Source organism: Tachysurus fulvidraco, chromosome 9 (assembly GCF_022655615.1).
Source record: "Tachysurus fulvidraco isolate hzauxx_2018 chromosome 9, HZAU_PFXX_2.0, whole genome shotgun sequence".
In the NCBI taxonomy this organism is placed as follows: domain Eukaryota; kingdom Metazoa; phylum Chordata; class Actinopteri; order Siluriformes; family Bagridae; genus Tachysurus; species Tachysurus fulvidraco.
This window is the reverse complement of record NC_062526.1, coordinates 6,680,507-6,702,550: the sequence shown is the minus strand read 5'-3', so window position 1 is coordinate 6,702,550 and position 22,044 is coordinate 6,680,507. Positions and strand designations below refer to the sequence as shown.

The 22,044-nt window shown below is 37.1% G+C and overlaps 2 protein-coding genes across 9 annotated transcripts in view; one reads left to right on the top strand and one right to left on the bottom strand.

Annotated features, from left to right (window-relative positions):
- Nucleotides 1-39: 39 nt before the first annotated feature.
- On the top strand, nt 40-3,343 carry si:dkey-3h3.3 (uncharacterized protein LOC100144568 homolog). Of its 2 annotated transcripts, none has more exons than XM_027162734.2 (4): nt 40-206; nt 621-1,592; nt 2,660-2,877; nt 2,991-3,343. In XM_027162734.2, the coding sequence occupies exons 1-4, from the start codon at nt 183-185 to the stop codon at nt 3,058-3,060; spliced, it is 1,284 nt and encodes a 427-aa protein (XP_027018535.2). In that variant the 5' UTR covers nt 40-182; the 3' UTR covers nt 3,061-3,343. The 2 variants fall into 2 exon arrangements, with proteins under 2 accessions (XP_027018535.2, XP_027018537.1); XM_027162736.2 differs by having other exon boundaries at nt 107-257.
- Nucleotides 3,344-5,954: 2,611 nt separating this feature from the next.
- The window catches only part of parp8 (poly (ADP-ribose) polymerase family, member 8), a 39,913-nt gene continuing 23,823 nt past the window's right edge, over nt 5,955-22,044 (bottom strand). For 3 of the 7 annotated variants that reach the window (XM_027162966.2, XM_047818001.1, XM_027162967.2), the window contains 19 exons: nt 21,506-21,600; nt 17,144-17,204; nt 16,495-16,585; nt 15,938-16,226; nt 14,971-15,496; nt 14,529-14,582; nt 14,349-14,444; nt 12,595-12,687; nt 12,368-12,493; nt 12,211-12,276; nt 12,038-12,105; nt 11,542-11,590; nt 10,016-10,128; nt 8,662-8,734; nt 8,457-8,526; nt 8,299-8,372; nt 8,133-8,202; nt 7,947-8,031; nt 5,955-6,268 (listed from right to left, as the gene is read on the bottom strand). In XM_027162966.2, coding sequence (XP_027018767.1) covers nt 6,166-6,268; nt 7,947-8,031; nt 8,133-8,202; nt 8,299-8,372; nt 8,457-8,526; nt 8,662-8,734; nt 10,016-10,128; nt 11,542-11,590; nt 12,038-12,105; nt 12,211-12,276; nt 12,368-12,493; nt 12,595-12,687; nt 14,349-14,444; nt 14,529-14,582; nt 14,971-15,496; nt 15,938-16,226; nt 16,495-16,585; nt 17,144-17,204; nt 21,506-21,600 — 2,202 coding nt within the window. In that variant the 3' untranslated portion in view covers nt 5,955-6,165. The remainder of the gene's footprint in view (nt 6,269-7,946; nt 8,032-8,132; nt 8,203-8,298; nt 8,373-8,456; nt 8,527-8,661; nt 8,735-10,015; nt 10,129-11,541; nt 11,591-12,037; nt 12,106-12,210; nt 12,277-12,367; nt 12,494-12,594; nt 12,688-14,348; nt 14,445-14,528; nt 14,583-14,970; nt 15,497-15,937; nt 16,227-16,494; nt 16,586-17,143; nt 17,205-21,505; nt 21,601-22,044) is intronic. The other 4 variants (XM_027162969.2, XM_027162970.2, XM_027162971.2 and 1 more) reach the window with 4 other exon arrangements.

Here is a 22,044-nt window from a genome sequence, read left to right as displayed (position 1 = left end):
ATTCTGGACGTTACGGTAAGTTTCGTGGCGTTTTTGCGCAAACCGAAAGTGAAAGGCGCAGAACAAATGGCGCGCTGTTCAGACTGCCGTGTGGCGTGTTACGGTTTTATTTAACTCTCACAAACCAGGTTCTGTATTGTATGTGATGTTCAATAGTAGAGTTTTATACGGCGACGTGTGTGATGGCTGAGCCACACTTACCAGAAGTAAGTTTCTATCGAAGATTTGACCTCATTATGGTGTAGAATAACCATCAGGTACTGTGTGTGTTTATCCCTTACTGTGCATTGTAACTGCAGCTGCTTCTGCTAAACCAGTCATCGAATACAGGTTGTGTTCAATACAAATGAAAGTAGTCTCAGAAGAAATAAACATTTATTCCTCTTCAGTCTTGTACAAAAAAGTGTATTAAATGTCATACTGATATTTATTGCAGGATTTTCCAATATTATTTTCAGTCTAAAACGATTCAGCTTTATGTCCAGCATTTGAAGGTGAATTAATTGCATTACAAATTAAAGAAAAGCAACAAAAAAACTTTTTTAAAACCTATTTATTTATTTATTTTATGAATTTATTAATTCCTTTTTTCCAAACTGCATTTTCCCATTTGATTGCAGATATTCACTGACTTGACACTTCTCGTCGATCCAGAAACTTTTGAGGAGCCACACGCACTTCTTAAAAAGACTGGCCTAAAAATAGAGGAAAGAGGATCACGTTTAAAGATCAGTGGGACCTTTAAAGATATTGAAAATACATATTTGGAATTGCAAGGAACGTGCAAGGAGAGAAAAAAATATGAGAGCGTATATACGCACACCTCAAACAGTATGAATTCAGCTTCCAGTGAACCAGCTGAACCAGTTAAGGTCAACAGTGTCATTATGAGTTACATTATAGAAAAATGCTCTGAGGAGCTTAACAAAATAAAAAGACCTGAGGTAAGCATGGAATATTATAAGACGCAGGTGATATTTCGTCCACAGGACTCGGGACATGGAACAGTCCTCGCTCATTTGGCAAGAGAGCGCTTCGTTACCTTCTATCAGAAGATCGCTACGGAACTGCAGACTAGATCATATAATTTAGACGCAAACCAACTTCAGCCGTTGCTTGCAAAGTTTCCTGAGCTCATAATCAGCACTGGACAAAGTAAAACAGATGAAATAACCCTCACAGGGAGGTTCATTAGTCTCGAAAGGTTTGAACAATTCTTGAAAAGCCCTCTTAAAATGTCTTCTCCAAGGAAAATCAGCTACACTGTGGACACGAGGGCTACAGCCTCCAGCCAGGCGTTACAGAGTAAAACCCCTGACAAAGAGGGCAGATGTTCCATTTGTTTGGAAGACATGGTTCAATCACAAATGAAGACACTGGAGAAATGTAAGCACTCCTTCTGTACAGACTGTTTAAAGAGGGCTTTTGAAATTAAACCTGTCTGCCCTACATGTGGAGTTATATACGGGGCACTAAAGGGAACCCAACCAACAGGCAAAATGAAAGTCACATACGATCAATTCTCCCTACCGGGTTATGAAAAATATGGAACAATCACCATTCACTACATCATTCCAGATGGGATACAGGGGGTAAGTAATACAAATAATTTTTTATATTGACTCATTTTATATTATATAAGAATACTGTTTAATATTTAATTATGATTAGTCAGAAGGCATTGGCTAATTTTCTATAACAGCAGCTCAGAGAGTAAGGACGGCTGCAAGGTTTTTGTTAATGCGTTCATTCTACAGTAATATGTCAATGTTTCTGTAATTAACAACTAATTCACAGGGGCTTCACTGGATGCTCTACATAAACAGAATAAAAAATGTCTAATTACTTATATGGTGAAGTTTTCTCTGTGAGGACACATTTATTTAACATTTGTTAGAGTTTCAATATTTGAAAGAAGATTGAATACTGTATATTTGTGGTTTCTCATTAACTGAGAGAGAGAGAGAGAGAGAGAGAGGTTGCTATAAGGTAAGTGAACAAAAATTTGAAAGAGGTAAAGTGTTTTGTCCTTTAAGTAATCAAATATTAACATTAGCAAATTTCTGTGGTATAAGAGGAATTAAATACTTTAGGACGTGCAATTTTCAGGAAATAATCAACTTTGGTTGGTAATTGGAACTTGGCTTCAGGTTAAGCTATAGCACCACGTAGGTGTTGATTATTTTGTTGTATCCGCAGATCCTTTATGTCCTCATGTCCATCCGTACATTGCCGGACAGCCATATATACACATTCATTAACTTATTTATCTTTTATTATTTTATGTTTTTTAATTGTATCCCAATAGAAGATAGCATTATAAATAGATGCATCCTGCAGCAAGAAAATTCACAACATACAGTACAGCTCACTCAAATAGCTTTTTTTTAACTACTAAACCTATCAAACATTCTTTTTGTTGTTGTGACGAATGAATTTCTGTGAAATTAGAACACAAAAAGACTTGTTCGTATAAATAATGTAATAATGCAACTTTATTTCATTAATTCGTTTAAATGTTTGGCCTTCAAAAGTTCTTTTTTGAACCTTACTGTGATATCTGAGCTGTCCATTTAGGATTCTACAAAATGTCCACCTCTTAAATAGGAAACTAAGTGTGACTAACACTTTATGATCTCTTCTATGTGTACATATGTAGAATGAACACCCAAACCCAGGCCAGCCCTACCATGGTGCTGTACGCCTGGCCTACTTACCAGACAGCACAGAGGGAAAGAAAGTTCTTCAACTCCTTAAACAAGCATTTGATCAAAGGTTAATCTTCACAGTCGGACGCTCATCAACCACGGGCAAGAGTAACGTTGTCACCTGGAATGACATTCATCACAAGACATCCTGTACTGGTGGGCCTACTGCGTAAGTTCACACAGAAGCTCTATATATATTTAATCAGATATACAACAGTATTGTATTTGTACAGGAATATCATTTCTTTTAATAATCACGCATCGTGATCTTTCTGTGTCTAGTTACGGTTACCCAGATCCTGACTATCTGAAACGGGTCCAAGAGGAGCTGAAAGTGAAAGGAATTTATTGACACGTAATAGTGACTGATATACAGCATCCATTTAAATACCAGCATAATTAATATCTACACTATTCCATTAAACGTAGTGGAACCATATTGGTGAATATTTAAATATAAGGTTTATGCACACCAGTTTAAGCAAAATGTCTACACATTCCTACACTATATATAAATGTATTAAATGTATTAATTACTAAAATGCTAACCGTTGATTAATTACAGTATTTCTTATGTGAAATTAATACAAATTGTACTCAGTCTATCACAAAGCATATTAAACCATTAACTGATACTTTTGAAGTATGTGTTTATGTTGAAAGGATAATGAAGTTAAATGACCATTTAATCCTGGTTAAAAATGGACAGAACTTGGAAATATACTTTGTTAGTTTGTTTATAGATCAAATATGGTGTTTTTTCCCCTTTAGCTTGCTTTTACTTTATAGGGATATTTGGGGATAAACCAACACCATAACTCTTTACAGATCATTGATTATACATAGACACATGGACTAATGTGTTCGTTACACTGAAAGTGATCTGGTATAATCTTGAAGTTTTTAAAAATTTATAAAATCTGATGCTTTAGGCAGTGTAATTTCCAATGTTTTTAATGTTGCTATTGAGCTAAACATACCAGTGATCTGATAGGTTGTATTTTTTCTTAATGACACTGAAGGTAATAAACAAGTGATTAGCAAATAATTCAACTAATATAATATGATGAAAACCTCATCTTTAAAAAAAAAAATACTACTAACATTGCGTAAATAAATTGGCAAGTGGGAAAGTAAAACCAAAAGACTTTGGTCGACTTTGTAGAAAAGTTTACAGGATATCAAACGGGGTTAATAAACTTCTCATGTCATCATCCTCACTAAGAGTAGACCTCTGGACTGGTTTTATGTATTGACAAGTATTTTAAAATGGTATTTAAAAAATGTATACGACTTTTTAAAGTTAAACTTAAACCTTTTTAAAAAAGTATCTAGAAAATAGATTGCTGCAATAAAATTAAACGAAACATAAAAATCCAAGACTGAAAAACACCTAATGTAATAGAAAGATAGGACGTTAAACTCAGAAAGTTGATGGGTTTAAATACACTGACTAAACAACAGATAATTCGCATCAGGTGAGATTAATTAGTTAATTAATTAGAGCACAAAGTTCATGGAAACAGGTTAAGTGGCAAGCAGAATGTAATGAAATGGTACACAACATATATGGAAAGTGCACAGGGACAAAATCATGTCGGATTTAAATTCTAAAACGTCTTATACTTCTACTGAAAACATTTTAATCCTCTGAAGAGTCCAATAATGATTAGGGGGAAATATTATGAAGCACGTGTGATTTGGAGGGGAAAAGGGTATAAGCATGTGAACATCCTACTAAGCTTTTAAAGGTTGGATAAATTACTAGACATGCAATTATGTGGAAGGAAAACAAGGATGTGACAAATATTTGGATTTATAGGTAAATTCAACTTTATTGAACATAAACAGGTACATAAGCTACTGTTTCCAGAACTTGTAAAAAGACCCAAAGCTCGATCTGTTCCCAAACTAAAGAAAAAAAGGTAAAAACTGAATACAGAAAATAGTTGGAGACTCCATGTTGTTCTGGCAGTATTTACAGTATGTACAGTTTTGTTATATATTTCCCAATAATCCTTCACTGTAAGGCACCAAATGCTGAGTGGCATGAGAGTTCTGTGAAATATACAAAACCATACAAGCAAAACACCGAGCACACTTTGTTAAGAAACCATTTTCATGGGTTTGGAATTTTTTGAATTGCTGTCCAAGGGGTCATTTGACTTTCAGACTAGGATACTGTAATAGCCTGCTTATGTATTATTTTACATCTGAACATAGCATGAGTCCAGATCCAAAGCTCACAAAATCTATCATTTTATATATTTATACAAATGTTATAAAATGATTGCCTTTGTACCACTTTATTTTGATTGGGTCAATGTAGAATTCAATCAAGAATCGATGAAAGATGTTTTTTTTATTTTATATTATTTTTTTAATTTTATTTTATTTTATATATTCCAAAAGCAATCATCGATCTTCTGTTAGCAACGTTTGAACTCGATGCCTCAGAGAAATAAGAGTAATTGTGGAGGTCGCTCTCATTTCGTTCCCATAATGCATAAATACACTGCGAGCTTTTATTCCATCTTAAATCACCTTTACAAAATGATATACTGAAATATTTAAATACATTTTGTAACTGGGTGCCAGTTCGTCTTGTATAAAAATGCTATTAACATATCTAAGAACACAAACTGACTGAAAATGTAAGGAAAGCCACATGCATTTTGTTTTCCCATCAGTGTCATTCAAATATATATTAAATACTTCATCTTTTCATGATAATCATACCAAAATGGCAACCTAATGTCACAGTCATCGGGTTGAAAAAAGAAAAAAGTCGCAGTGGAATCAGAGGGAATAAACTGTGACTTCTATTTGGAAACTGTAAACCAGCAGCTACTTCCAGGTAGCATGTAATAACTCATGTAGCTCAGGAACATTGGATTTGTAAACACAGCAACCTTTCGGCTCTTAACGTCTCTGCTCTGCTCACCATCACCGAAGTCAATACGCAACCTACCGTCTTTGAAGGCATTTTAATATAATAAAGTTGGAACTAAAACCATACCATTAAGAAAAAATAAAGTGCATATCAACACCTTCGGTAAGTACAAAGTTGTACTTTTAAAAGTCCAATTCTTAGTAAACAATGCAGAATGGTGTATAACCACAAAGGCCAAATAACATCTGACAGAAGTCTTAAAATGTTACAGAAAGAACGATCTTTTCTTTCTTAACTTAAAAAAAAAAAAAATCAGGCGCTCCGTCGGCTGAACCGAAAGACATACCACAACCTTTAAAAATGAATATTTTATTCATAAAACTGGCAAATGTACAGAGTGTGATTAACCAGTGTAAATACTGTGTAAATGGGTCACTGATTTTGTAGATATTTTCTCTCTGGTCTTGTGTTAATAAAATACCTATGATAAAACCTCCTATGCTCAAATATCCAGCTCTGAGTCAGGAGGGCAGTTTTAGGCAGCGGTATTGCTTTTGGAGTCGTTCATCCTGTGGCTGTTTGGTTGCCGATGACTCGTAAGATCTCTCGGTGGATGCTGGGGTCCTGCGTGTTGATGTTTGTGTCCCCCACCTGTCCATCCTCATAGCTAGTCAAAGAACAAGGATGAAAAAAAAAAAAAACAAGACAGATTCCAATAATTAGAACACTAATAAAATGAATAAGATTATATCTTATGTTGATTAAATTTGTACATGTAAGGAAATGTTTGTATTAGATTTATGTAAGAAGTCTCAGGATTCGCGCTTTGTAACATTCAGTAAGTTTCCTGATTTTTCTAGAACATGACAAGGCACTGGGTTTTTCTGTTTGTTTGTTTGTTCTAATTCAAGAGAAAGAAAAGAAGTAGAAGGCAAAGGGGACTATTGCTTATACCTGTAAAGATATAATTGACAACAAGAATCAATTTGTTTGTGGATGTTTTACAATTTCATTTCATTTCATTTCATTTTCTACCGCTTATCCAAACTTCTCTGGTCACGAGGAGCCTGTGCCTATCTCAGGCGTCATTGGGCATCATGGCAGGATACACCCTGGACAGAGTGCCAACCCATCGCAGGGCACACACACACACACTCTCATTCACTCACACACTCACACACTCCAGACAATTTTCCAGAGATGCCAATCAACCTACCACGCATGTCTTTGGACAGGGGGATGAAACCGGAGTACCCGGAGGAAACTCCCGAGGCACGGGGAGAACATGCAAACTCCGCACACACAAGGCAGAGACGGGAATCGAACCCCCAACCCTGGAAGTGTGAGGTGAACGTGCTAACCACTAAGCCACCGTGTCCCCCCCATGTTTCACAATTATAAAAAGTAAAACATTATTCTTCAGTTCATAAAGTTACATCGGTTAATAATTAGTTTGTTGGAATAGGTTTTAGTGGAAAATTGTGAACTGCAGTTCTTACAGTGATATAACATATAATTAGACTTACTGAAAAACAATGAGATGCTGGATTTGAAGTTAAAATACAAATATTATTGAGTGTGTGCTATAAAGTGACAGAAGTAAATGTTAAGTTGTGTACTTTGAAAACAAAGCAGAATTTGAAGTTACTCGTTGTCCAGTCACAATTATCTAAGCAACAATTCTGCAAAGAGGATTAATGTCAATTATGAAAATTACAGTATGTCTGGTCATAAGTTACAGGTTACTGCAGTGACACAGCAGGTCTGCTAAAGAACATGGAATTGATTCTCACAGTCATTGGTGAAGTTTCGTGTGAAAGTGAAAGTTACAAATGTGCTGTGGGCCACATTGGACCAGCATATAAACAGCAACTGCTTGTCGGATTAAACGAAAACAACGATCTGAACCAGCCTTTAGTGAAACTATGTAACCTCAGCCATAACCCCAAAATCTGTACAGAACTATGACTGAGTAGAAATATAATGAGATATTTGACATTTAGTTCAGGTTTGTCTGAGGAATGCGGTTTAATGTGATACAGCCGAGAACATTACATTTCAAAGTAAATTGCATTGCGGACACAAATTCTGCGTTTTGTTCTTTAGATCTCTGCAAGTCCTCTGCATATTTATTTTTTTACTTAAGATGAATAAACTGTCTTGACTTTTTTAGTTATTATTTTTTTAATTATTAGGATTAAGCAACAAAAACAATACAATGAAAATTCCGCTTTATGCAGATAAATAATGAAAAGGCTGAATTGATTACAACCTGCTAATTTATTTAAAGACATTATGTGGCACGATTATAAGATTAGTTTGTAATATAAAAAAAATAAACTTACACAAAGAAAAATCGTGTGCAGACATGATCGGTGTTTGGGACCACCCAGATGTCACCATGCTTGTGAAGGTCCAGCGAAGTAATAACTGTAAACGTGAACGTTAAAGAAATAAAGGCATTAATGTCATAATATTTAAGGCAATTGTTATGAACTTGTATTGTAATAAAGTGCACATGTATACTGTACCTTCACATAAGGCTATGCATTTCAGATTGCGACTCTGCAGAAACTGTGGCTGCTGACCTTTTTTCTGCGACTGCAATGAATAAATATATATGTGTTGTACGGTGTGTCTGTATGAGTTTGCAGTCAAATCTGTGAAAGCATGTTAAATCCTACGATCTGTTAATACCTGCAGATGAATGTTGGTCTTGTTTGTAGCAGTTTCGTCTTTTGATGCAATTTTCTGCTGCTTTTTGTTTATCCCTTTAAAAAGCAAATTTGTCACATGAACATATGTAAACATTACTATCGCTAAACATAACACTGGGTTAAATCACATTATCAGACCTGAGTAGCCGAAGGATATGCTGGACAGTGGGCTGAGATAAATTCCACTCCCATAGATGGCGCCATGGAGCTGCAGGTAAAACAAAATGGGCCAAATAAAAAGACTCAAACATGCTTATTTTTCACAGCCTGCCTTTAAACACATTAATCACAGGGATATAGAAGAGCTTGTGAGCATGTGAGCTTGTGCTTTGGTGGTTTATACCTGGAGTTTTGTCTTAGAGGCCACAACCAAACCATTCCTCAAAATGGAGTGCCAGTTCTCTATGTGGGATCCACTAGAACAGATCATTACAATGTGAATCAACAACGTATTCATTTACACTTAAATACTCTTAAGTTTATGTATATGTTTATTTATGGAAATCGATAACTGCATTCGTAAAACATTTTAGTTAGGTGGAAGTAAGCAAAAATATACAGTAACACCTTGAACATTCGCGAGGTTAGGTTTCAGAACCCGTCATGGATCAGGAGGAATCGTGAATGTGTGGTATGAGTCACGAATTTCTTATTTCTTATTTTGCTTATTTCTATAGTTTAACCCCCTAAATATGACCCAAATCGTGCTCCCAAAGCACTTTTAATTTCATTTAAATGTTAGCTTAATACACTACCCTTAAAAAAATAAATGGTTAACATAAAAATAGAGAACATTATTCCCTGATGGCTATATGCCACACCAGCACATTTACAATACGGTATACTAATGTTACACCTACAGTGTACTAATTCATTGGCTGGCGTTTTCTTTTGCACTCACAGTAAGGTAAAACCAAGTAACAAAAGGGACTGTAAACCTTTCTGTAGACTTTTCTTTTTCATTGTCAGGAAAGTAAACTAGGTAAACTTCATATGTCGTAGAAGTCATATAACAAAGGTACAATTCAATATAATAAAGAAAATATGTACTGTAAGTACTGTATGTAGAGGGTACAGATATTCAATCAATTTAAAATGACATAAAGACATACAGAGGAATAATAAGTTGTAAAAATGTGTGCGTTTTAACTATGAGAAAGGAAGAGAGAGAGAGCAAAACTACATATGCACATAAAAAATATTTAAGAACAAATTGTAATATGTGTCGCAAATGAAAATGAGTTTGGTTCAATGAAAATTTGTCCCGAAACACGAATGCACGAGGTATTACTGTAGTTCCAAATGCTAAGCAAGTTTAGTCCGTATGCTCAAGCACATGTTTAAATTGATGCGCTAAATTATGTCTATGAATTGGCACAAACTTGTCTGACAATAATAGGCCAGTCTTAGTGCAACATTCAGTAGATTTACTGCCATGAGAGAACCTTCAGGCTTGAAGACTTGTAACATAAGTGATAACAGGAACTAGCTTGTTTCGCAGATGTTACAAAAAAACGTAATGTAATTATAAAGCGTATGGCACTGTATGCTGTTCGTTAATAGTAAACGTTTGAAATCGCTGTTAATTTCCTGTAGTAAAAGAGAATTAATAACACTTCTGGACAATCTTTATTATTATAGGCGGACTTTTAATAAGCACAATATCTGTAATATTAAGTATATATGCTGGAACTTACTGGAAAGCGAAGGTGCTCCCAAAATGGCCTTTGGCAGCTCTGAAGTTGGATTCTTTGGCCGGTGGGCTGCTGAGTAAGAGGAACTGGTGTGGGGTGTGCATAAACTTGAGTTGCTGTTGGGAGTGAAAGAACATTCACAAGAGACACAATGCTTTAATCTGTCCCTCTACATACAGTAGGATCCAGGCAGCACTAGTCCTGACCCTGGCATAAGTTACACGGGATATAAAAAGTCTACATAAAAAGTCTACATTAAAATGGCCAGTTTTTATTTTAGTGAAATAGGAAAACAGACTTTCATTATCCTTTTGTGTTTAGAATAAAGCAACAACATTCATGTTCAAAAATAATTACAGCTGTCCATAGAATGAATCTGATGATCTCTAAATACAGATCAGATGTTTCTTTAGGATTTTCCTCATTATCTTATCCTCTTTACTTCTGAAGTCTAAAGTCAGATTCCGCAAAACGAGCTTACGAAGCATGCATAGTATCTCATTTGTTGACAGACATCGATCAGAAAAGGGGTATAAAAGGCAATTCCATAAATGCCTTCATGAATGAATAGAGAAAATGGAGCATGACAGTGACATCACCAAGAACAGGACACCCCTCCAAAATGTATGAAAAAACAAGACAAAAACTTACCACGAAGGCTGCCAAGAGACCTATGGCAACATTAAAGGAGCCACAGTAATATCTGAGAAGTACTGATTACTCTCTGAATGTTGACAACAGTCTCCCGTATACTTCACATGTACGATAGGGAGGAGAGAACTTTCTCACAAAAACACCCAAGCTCAACTAAATCACCCCAAACCACATGGCAAGGTATGTTATGGTCTGATGAGACTAATACCAAAAGGTGTAGTTATTCCATAAGTCCAAAGGGTATGATTGGTGCAAAAATGGAATGGATTAACTAAAAGAAGATTAAAGTTTTTAAATGATATAGCCAGCGCTATATCTGCAGGGTGACCTGAAGCATCCTAGAGCAGCACAATGTGATGGCTCTAAAATGTTTTTGCAAGAAAGAGTGGGAAAATATTGCCAAGAAATGTCACACTGATGGACTCTTACCCCCAAAAGACTGAGTGGTGTAATAAAATCAAATGGTGCTTCAACAAAAGTATTAATTTTTGGGTGTGCGCAATGTTTATGCACTCAAGTTCATTGTAAGTTTGTATTTTTCCTTTTTCCCTTTCTGATTGTTTTTCACTTTGGATGCATGCGATGAAGACGTTTTATATCTGTTGTACATTTCGATGCAACCGGTATTGAGTGTGTATGAGCTGTTTCATTCTAAAGAGGTATAACCCTTATACGATGTTGCTAACTCTCAGTTTCCTAAACTAAACAAAGCTCTGGTGTTGCAAAATAAATGATTAATTACAAGCATATTTCATAACTTTAACCACTTCTAAAAAAAAATCAAATAAATTGAAACGTGAGTATTTGTGCCTCTGTGACTCCTATAGAGCCTTAAATTAAAGTGTTCAGTCAGTAAAGAAATTAAAATGACTTACTCTGGTCACTGGTAGCTTCACTATGTGAGACCTGTTACTAGATATGACCCTGTGAACAACACATTTCTTAGTTTTTTTAAAACATTAATTCATGCATACATCATATATCCCAGATAGCAAGCGATTTCAGGCCACACATGCTTGAGTATAGGCATGTAAGGGACACTTTTTGATTGCAAGTATCTAAAAGTGTAAACCACCGCATGGAATCTGCATGAACCAAAAAAAAATGCTTCTAAAGAATTTCAGCTTCGTTCTTCTGAATGTCCAGTTCAGATGAATCGAGCTCCCTCAATCAATGGCAGTATGTGGGCCAGGTAAAGGTGGTAGATTTAGGAAGTGCAATGAATCATCACTTATTTGCTATCTGGGATCTAAAATAACCATTGTGACTACAAATGACCAAACTCCCCCAAGACACTGATGCTAACATTACCAATGAAGTAACCTAAGCAGACCTAAATGAATTGAATGGGTATGGAAAGACGTTTCCTACCATTGCAACAGTGGGTGTGCCAGGGGGTCAATTCTGTCCATCTGCTTTTTTATCTCCAAATACGGTGCCTGTTTAACACAAATTTTATCGTTTGACACGATTCCCGATGCATAAATAATAATACAAAGCAAAACACACAACTCGGTGCATTTGATCCGTATTACCAGCAATACCTGGGTCATTTCTCTTATAGATGTGAGGCTATCGAGAGCCCTCATTACCCGATCGTAGTCTTTTTTCTAAGAGAAAGCATCGCATTAATTTTTAAATAACTGTAAAACGTTAGCACATTGTACTGTAACTTCTAATGTATTGCAATGTTTATCATACCCTTGGGTTGAAGGCCAAGGACTGAGGGTCACTGGGATCTACTACAGAGGGATATGGCTCAAAAATGACTACTTTTCTCGGTGATTCCAGTGCAGAGCGACACATGGAGACCAGCAAGTCAACAACCTGTGGTTTGTTTTTAAATCATACAAAAAACAATCAGGAAAAAACCCTTGGAGCAAGGTGAGATATGTAGCTCTAATAAAACGATAATTGTGTACGCGTACCTGGGCACCTGTGGCAATCTCATCAGCAGCCTCATTCATGACTCCTAACGTTTGGAAGGCAAAGACACACAACTCTCTCTCACACACTGTGGGCTGCAGAAACATGGTGAGTAGTTAGTAAAATGGCGGTTATACACATAAACAACAGTCTTAAGCAACACTGATCTGGACAAAACAACGAATGTAAAGAAAAGTTCAACCTAAATTATTCTGTTAAAAACTGCAGACGTGCAAAATAATGTACAGTAAGAACAAAACCAAACAAAGTCTGACCAAACATGTAATTCTCACATGTAATTCTGTCATTCCAGAACTGATCTGGAGAATCAGACGCTAGAACTCAAACCGCAATTCTGTGCAGTGATGTGACATATGGAAAAATCCCACACAAGAGAGGATCTCTGAAATGTTTTTTTTTTTTTTTATAAAGCTAGTTTTACCTCCAGCTGGTACTGTAGGATTATACACAGACTCTTAAAGGGTCACCCTGAAAGACAACCTTGGCTACCAGAAAAATATTTTACGGTGCTTACATGAAAGCACTTATTGTTATTCACTATATGATCAATAGCATGTAGGTGCCTGACTATCACACCCATATCTGCCCAGTCCAAAACCATGGTCCCCACTTTAGTGTTAGAACATCCTTCACTATTCTCTGAAAGCTTTTCGCTAGATTTTGGAGTGTGGCTGAGGGGATTTGAGTTGTTAGTCACAAGAGCATTAGTGAGTTAGGCAGTGATGTCATGTAAGATAGCCTGTTGTTCAGTCAACGTTCAACGGGGTTGAGGCCAGGGCTCGGCACCACAATTTCTTTCACATCAACCTTGGTAAACCTTTATTCACAGAAACATTGTCATGATTAAGGAGGCTTGGGCAATTAAAGGTGGGGTCTCCCCGTTGTTTGAAAGCCAATGTTGACATTTGAAATCACCAAAACAAATACGCCCCTAACCCAAAAGGGTCCCACCCCTGTTTTGATAGCTCCGCCCCACACATACACCAGAAAAGTATAACCCAGACAAGTAATGAAATCAATGAGTAATACACTATGGTAATATAAATGTGTTTTTGTAGTACTGTGTGTTGTACTGTGAAAGGTTTATCTCCGTTTCACGCGGAAGACGTTCAATTCTCTCCAGCGCTGGAATTAACACGGGTCTTACTTCTTGCCTTATCGTAAGCCTTTCTTCACTTGCTTTCTTTGTTTTTATCCCCCAACCGCTTTCTGCTAATGTCACACATGCGCACTGAACACTCTCTCCGCCCATATTGACAAGACACGCCCCTTTCTGCTCATTGGCTACACGTTAGTTTGGTTTATGTTTTGTTTGGCGGCCCAATGCAGTTTTCTGAAGCATTTCTCAAACAACGGAGACCCCACCTTTAAGTTCCAGAGAAGGAAAATCTTAATGCTACAACATACAAAGATATTGTAGACAAATTTGTGCTTACAACTAACTATTGGTGTGATGGTCCACATACTTCTGGCCATATAGTGCATGTCAAACATGTCTCAAAATATGCTCAAATAAAATATGAGATCAGTAGTGCAAAAGATACCAGTTGAAAAGCATGGATTTCCCTTCCTGATTGTAATATAAATATTGTCTATTTATATTCATTCTCTGGCTTTGTCTTTATCAATGCCAAAATATTTCTTTTTACAATATTAATAAAATGCCATGATACCTGGCATCTGTTTTCTGTTAATCCCATTGTTTGTACCATAGTTATGTGTTCTGGACACCCACCCTGAGCATCGGTCCATTTTGAAACACATGCGGTTCATCACAGACCACACAGAATTCATTCAGGACTGGGATCCTCTGCTCTGCATACTCCATCGTCTGTGATACAGTTTAGATCCATTATTGAGACATGTCGTACATACCTGTGATCTGCTGAAATCTGTGTGATGGGTTAATATTCACCTGGACGAGAAAGCCACGGTCTCTGACTGGAATAGATTTGGCTCCATTGTTTGGCTAGAGAAGAAAATGACAAAACATATACAGTACCATACCATACATTACTGTAATTCAAAACCATTTTCTTTTCAATTAAAAAGGGAAAAAGAAAACAATTTCTAGTGCAGAGAGCAAAAAAAAAAAAAAAACAAACCCTGCATTCAGTGAAAATGATCTCCATTACAGTAAATTAAACTTGGGACATTCCAGCTCTGTAATAGACCTACACTGCATTATCATTTCCATACTATAATTCGAATAATTTAGCTCATAAAGAGCTTGAAAATCAGTTAAGTCGAATCATGTGCATTAGAGCTGAGAAACTCAATGATGCATGCATGCAGCACTGATTAACACCAGAAATAAAGTATGAGCAGAGCTTCAGAAGGCTCTTCAATAAGCTTACCGGAGGTGCAGGAGAGAGTGCCGGGGCCAGGATGCCTATGAGCCCTGAGGTGAGCGAGAGACGACGACTCTCTCCAGACGGCTCCTTGAGCTGTTCGCCTTTGGTGATCTTGGCACTGCTGGAGCAGGACCTGCCGAGGAGCCGTTGGTGGTGCTTGAGACCGTCCAGTTCATCGGTACGATGAAGGAGCCGGTGGGGCTTCAGAACGCTGCTACTGTCGGCACCTGTGCTACGTTCACACCGAGGCTCACCTGAGCCGGAGCGTGGCAGGAGTCGGTGAGGCCGTGAGATCATGCTCTCTTCAGGTGTCGGCAATAGCTGTTGGGGTGGTTTGAGTCCAGGCGTCTGCTCTGACAGCGAAGGGCCCAGGAGTTTGCGTGGCTTCCCAGAACAGCCGTCCACCTCAGGCTTCACTGCGCTCGAACATGTACGGCGCAGGAGCCGATGAGATTTGGACACACCATCCTGCTCGTGCTTTAGTTTCTTTTTGTTCTTTGTGCAGCCGGGTGGGGGATAGCTAGGGGACCTCCATTAACACAGAACCGCAGAAGTATAATTAGGAAAAGCAAATCAAGGGAAGAAAAAACATTACTGTGTGTACAATCCCTCCTAATGTTACTTGCTTTCTGTAATGATGTTTCTTTTTATATCAGATCTAAACCATTCTCACTGGGAGAAAAATGTGAGATAAAGGGAGATTTTAACAGCTTGACATAATTAAACACAGAATATTTTGACACACAAGAGTAGTCTTCATAGAAATCAAGACTATGGATAATGAGAATTCTGACAAATGTTTATGCCAATTGTCAAACTCAATCGTTTTAGAAAATTGAGCAAATTTTTTTTTACATAGGCCTGCAAATATACTACAGCTACTGCGTTTGGTTTAACTATCGGATTTTAATTCACAGAAGCCCAAAAGTTGTGGATTATTAGATTTTATACTTAGTTGTGTTGCTATTACCTGCGAAGGGTTGAGAAGATATGCAGAGGAGACTTCACCTTCTTGTCTGTCTGCTTTTTGCTATGTGGGCAGTTAAGCTTGTCTTTAGTATGATGCTTCCACTGCTGTGTGACAAAGGTCTGCATGATCCTGATAAGAGATTTAAACAGTAGAAATCTGCAGGAGCAAATCAGTTTAGAAATTTGATAAGATTTGATGTAGGATGTATTTTTTAAGTCATACTTTTTCAGTTGATGTCCCAGGCCAAACCTGTCTTTTGTGGACACTTGAAATACATCAACGGTGGGAACTAGAATAAAACAAAGGAAAGTAGGTATTTAGTGAGGTAAAGTAAGGTATGTTTTTATTAAGTATGAGTATTTCTGGACATGAGCATAAGAGACCTAAGGATAAGTTTCTGTTAGAAACTTGGGAAACACAGTTTTAAACATGTTTCAAGCAAGTATGAACATGTTTAGTAAACGCGTGTGTGTGTGTGTGTGTGTGTGTGTGTGTGTGTGTGTGTGTGTGTGTGTGTGTGTGTGTGTGTGTGTGTGTGTGTGTATGTGTTTTCTTACCTGGTCCATTCAGATACTGCGTGAGCGAGCAGTGAAGACGTACAATGACAGGTTCAGTCCTGATCACATCCCAGGCAAGGGCAATTTCCTCCTGCAGAAAATATAGTAGAAATGAAAGACAATAGAAATGTAGAAGTACGTTCTCTTATATACTGTGGAGTCCAAAAGTCTGAGGCTACATGGAAAATATGGGATTTTCTGGTTCATTTCAAATGAGATATAAACAAAGGTTTTAGAATTTCTAATATTCAACATTCTGTACTATTACTAGGTCCCTGTTTAAATGTAAGCATGTTTGTGAGATCGACTATGTTAACTGCTTTGTACAGAAGATCAGATTTTCCTCATGGCTAATCTTTCCTATGGAAACATGTACAGATGACAATCGGATGGATTGGATCTAAATTTGGTCATAAGGTTTTGTGTAGTCCGTGCAGGTACGAGTCACACTGTCATTAAAAGTAAATGCGGGACATAATAAACTGTGATATATCAATAGTATAATTGTTTAACTCTTGTGCTAAATACGAAAACAATGCATGAAGCGTTTCCACTGGTGCTCTCAGACTTTTGAATATACTGTAAATAAAATCACTTCACCAATCAGCAAACAGTTCCAGATAAATAAACGTAAACATTTGATACTTACATCGAGGAAACTGACATCGATGTGTAGATCAATGTCTACATCATCAATTGCACCATATTCCCTAAAAAGACAACAAACCACACTTTTACACTCAGGATTCATTTAGAATGTTTTCAGATCGTCTGGGGAGTCATTCATCATTATTTAATAAACGTTTTAAGAGACGATCGTTAAAGCCGTCCTTAAACTGCTATTATGCTTTGATTTTCTTCCAGTAACGCTGACTACCAACTCCAGTTATCTGAAATCATAGACACGACCATGCAAAATCTCATGATTTTACAATGCTACACATTATTTCAGTTGCATTTATGGAGTAAAAAGCAGCATCTGCCTGGGACACGTTAGAGGATAATCGGGCTGATTTGCATGACAAACGTAAAAGGTTGTCCTGATTTCAGGCTGGTCTAAATGATTGTCCTTACTTCTACAGCATTTAGCACACACCCTTAACCAGAGTGACATACATTTTCATCTGATTTTATACAACTAAGCAATTGAGGGTTAAGGGTCTTGATCAGGGGCCCAGCTTAGTGGGAATGGGATTCAAACTTAAAACCTTCTAAGCTGTAATCCAACACATTAACCACTGAGCTATCACATCCCTATGTCCTGTTAGGTCAGTTGTGTAAAATCCAATCTTAACTCACTAATCTTCTCAGAGTCCAGCCATGAGCCTTCACATTAAACATGTTTAATATGCAGTGTGTGGTGTCTAAAAATCTTTGAAATCTGTTTTTACATCTGAGATCATTCACATATTCCTCATTGTTTAGGTTTGTAAATCCTATAGCAATGCACATAAAAGTGAGCAGAATGAAAGGCAAATGAACATCAACAAAAATCTGAACCTATCACTCAACAAAAACTATCACATCAGATTGCTTTGCAAAGGATAAAAGGAAAGAATGTGTCCATGAACTTCAGTGTTGAGCTGCTGACCAAGATTTAATAGACTCTGAGTTTAAGGCCAAGAGATACTCAGAAAGAGCAGTCATTTGGGACCAACTTCCCTCCTCTATTAACTGAAGCTCAAGACAATTACTTGAACTTCTGTTCTATTACAGGAGCTATTAGCAACACATTACATTCACTGGAGACTGACTAGCAGGAATATTTCTCCACTTTTGAGACTCTGGTTGATTAGATTTGGCAGCAGATCACTGTAAACATAAGTGAGAATGGTACTTCTGTGTCTTCATTACAGATTATAAAAGGTCATATCTATTATAGCTCACTCATCATAAAGCTAAACCTTTTATAAACCTCTCTGTCCTGATATGACCGTAAGTTCCATGACTTGGAAAATGTGGATAGAAATGAAAACGTAAAGATAACGAACGTCCCGGAATGTACAAATATGGAGAAAATTCTCACAAAATATTAGCATGTTTTAGCAAACTTTCCAAACCAACTGCATCTTACTAAAACTGCAGAGCAAAATAAACCCCGAAAACTGGCAAAGTGAAAAAGGAAGACATTTTCCTTCCTTTTATCAGTCTTTGTGTAGAAAACAAGGTCACTGGGTCACTGTGGTGCGCACGTATTTCTGATGTACGGACATTTCCCACTCCTTAGAGAGGGGGGAGGGGGGGACACATAGACAGGTACCTTGGTGTGATGTGCGATTTATTGGAAATGTCAGAGTTATGCTATGGACAGTGACAGCACATGCATAATACAGCAAGACAGATTTCTCACACTCCTGGCGACGTGTTATCTAATTTTCTATCCCAACTCTCAAAAAGTCCCACACTGAGCTTTTAAGGCTAAAGATTTGTTTAGAAAAATGAAGCAAAAGACTCAAAGTGTCATTTTCACACTTTACACATTTACGTTGTTGAATCTTATCTGTAGACACAATGGTCCAATTACATCGCTACTCTAAAGCACATAAAACGAACAACAGACAAAAAAAATGGCACGAGTGGACAAAACAGATGTCTGTCACTAAAAGGATAAGCTTTCTTCCTGTCACACAAACATAGCCTAGTATTAAAAAAAATATGCTGCTTTAGTACCAGATTTTACAGATGAATCATTCTTCTAGCAATGGCTTGGCAGCGTTTGTAATGATCCCCACCTACTCTATGTGTCAAGCGTGCACATTTTCTCAGGATGTTAAGATCACAGATGCTGTCATGATATGCTGCGGTAATAATGACTGGAAAAAGGTTTGCTATCAAACCCTTTATCGTGCTCATCAGTAAGAGTGAAGCCTTGAAATAAAATATTTACAACAGTGCTTGCGAATCCGTAAAGATGTACGACGTCTTCCATAATGAATGGCACCTATCATGAAATGAAATAAACAAATTGTTTTCTGTAAATGTCACATTTCTTTTTTTTTCACATGCTGATAGTGAGCTCAGCCGTTGTGATTTTGGACGCGTTTGTCCACAACGTTGTGTGAAATGCTCACAGGAAGGACTCCTTTCTTGCAAAAAGCCTGCTATAAAAGTGCCATTTTGAAACATACGCAAAAATCAGCTCTGTGCACTAAACCTGTCATCTTTGAGCTCTTTTTTCAATCTTTCGTTCTCCTTCTTTCTGTGTGGAGTGACAGTGTGATCACTATTCCATCCAGCCATTTTCTGTACTGTTTATCCTACACAGGGACTCGCAGCACAAGGAAGGGGACACAAGGATATGTAGGTTAATCACCTCATATTTATACCCCCAGGAGACAGGACACGATTAAAGGAAATTCCTGGTGTTGTGAAAAAATTCTCAATTTTTACATGAATATCAATTTTATTTTGTTTATTTTAAATTTTGCCACATATATATTTTTGTTCTTAAAAAAATGTGGTTTTAATCAGAATGATTTTTTGTTTGTTTCCCCTTCGAATATGAATGACAGTGAATAAGGTTTATTTTATACTGCCATTTTGCTCCTATTTATGCAGCTGCCAATAATTCTGGAAGGCACTGCAAGTAAGCAGTTTACAATGAATCTATTCCAGCATACGCAGCAAATCAGCTAATATGCAAATCATCAGACCTGCTGTAAAGCTGCGGGCCTGCACTCTTAAACAACTGCTGTTCATTTGAAAATAACAAACTGTCTGGAAAATATTGAGATCATTATAGATTGAGGAAGTTGGTAGTGACATGACTTTAAGCAGGCTAAACCTTTTAGATGCAGAAATCCACTGCATATACCCAGTGGCTGGGGAAGTTACTGGGTGGTGTGTACAGCAGGTTACAGTTTCCCCATTTCACACTTTCACATATGCATGAATAAGGCCATGATAAAATGTTGGATGGGTAAAAATAAGAATATAAACACAGGGGTGAAGTGAGCAGGGTTCTAGGGGTAAGTTTTAGTGTGTTCATTTGGCACGAGCTGCTTCTTCAGACTTACATTCAACTTGGCTATATATATATACATACATATATATATGTGTGTGTGTGTGTGTGTGTGTGTGTGTGTGTGTGTGTGTGTGTGTGTGTGTGTGTGTGTGTGATGTAATAACAGAGTTATTAAAAGCTGCTAAACGTTGATTTCCTCCCTTTTTTTTACCCTTCTCTCATTTTACACTGTTGCTTCTTTTATACTCACACAGTATATCTCTTCCTCTTAGTAAGAACCAAACAGCATTATTACTTATGCTCGTTACTTACTTGGCTCGTTTCTCACTAGTTCTCCTTCCACACTACATATATCATCAATAATAAGCAATAAAGGATTGCTACAAAAATTGGTTAAACTCTAGCGACTAGGAGGTTGTTTGTATTCGCTTTGAATTCTGAGGCAGAAAATCCTCAGCAGCTGCTTGTCTAGCTTGACTGCGTGCAGCCACTGTGTAAGTGGGATATCACATTGTGTATCTGTGTATGTCTTAAAAATAAGCCCCAAATGACACACTTATCTTCAAAAGCTGAATTTTTTTCACATTTTTGAATTTAAAGAATCACAAAACAAACAAAACAAAAAAAAAAACAACTGCAGACCTTTTAAAAGGCCTGAACACCTTGCGGCATGTCCCTTTACACAATTAACACACAAAAAAAAACCTGTGCTGGCATTTACCAAAATACAATAAGATTAACAACAATGACTTACAGTTATTATTATGAAAAAAATGCCCTTTTTCTATAGCTTTTTTTAGTGTTTTTTAAAGTTTAATTGAAGTACCACATTATTGTGCTTGCACAGTTGATCATTACACTTTTCTTTCTTTTTTTTTAATAATGAAAAGGTTCTTATGTCTTGCTTTGTCATATACAAACCCAATCCAACATGTGTTCTCAAACTTTGAACGACAAACAGTTTAAACAGTAGCAAAAATTCCTTAGCTGGGTAGAATTTGATTTGCTGACTAAGGAACCAAAAGAAGCAAAAGAACAAGCAAGTACCTGAGAGATACTGCATGATGGCCATATAACTCCCTCACGGCTACCAGGTCGGCCTCCAGCTGTGGGTGTTTGTGAAGTTCCCCATCATAATTCACCTGCCAGAGGCAAAGCCCACATACACACACACATACACACACACACACACACACACACAGGTCAGGGGCAAACACTGAGCCCTAGGCAATAAAAGCAGCAGTGCATTTATTTAACTTTAGCCAAGAAACTCTAGGTGACTAAGGTCAGAACTTCTTTCCACTTTTAGACACAAAGTTCTACCATGTCCTAAGATAACACCAAAGCTAATTCATTTTATCTACTATCTTGAGAATGTTTTTATTCAATTCGGCACTACGATGATGAAGGAAGCAGAACTTCGGGAACAGAGAAGGCGTTCAAAACTTCCCATGAGATCCATGAATAATCTTTATGTTTGCTCAAAGCTAGTTAGGAAGTGTAGAACAGCGAGATATAATTTTGTCTGTCCAGTTCTCTCTGCTCTGTCATCTGTAAACTCTGCTCAAACAGACCAGCTTCCTAAA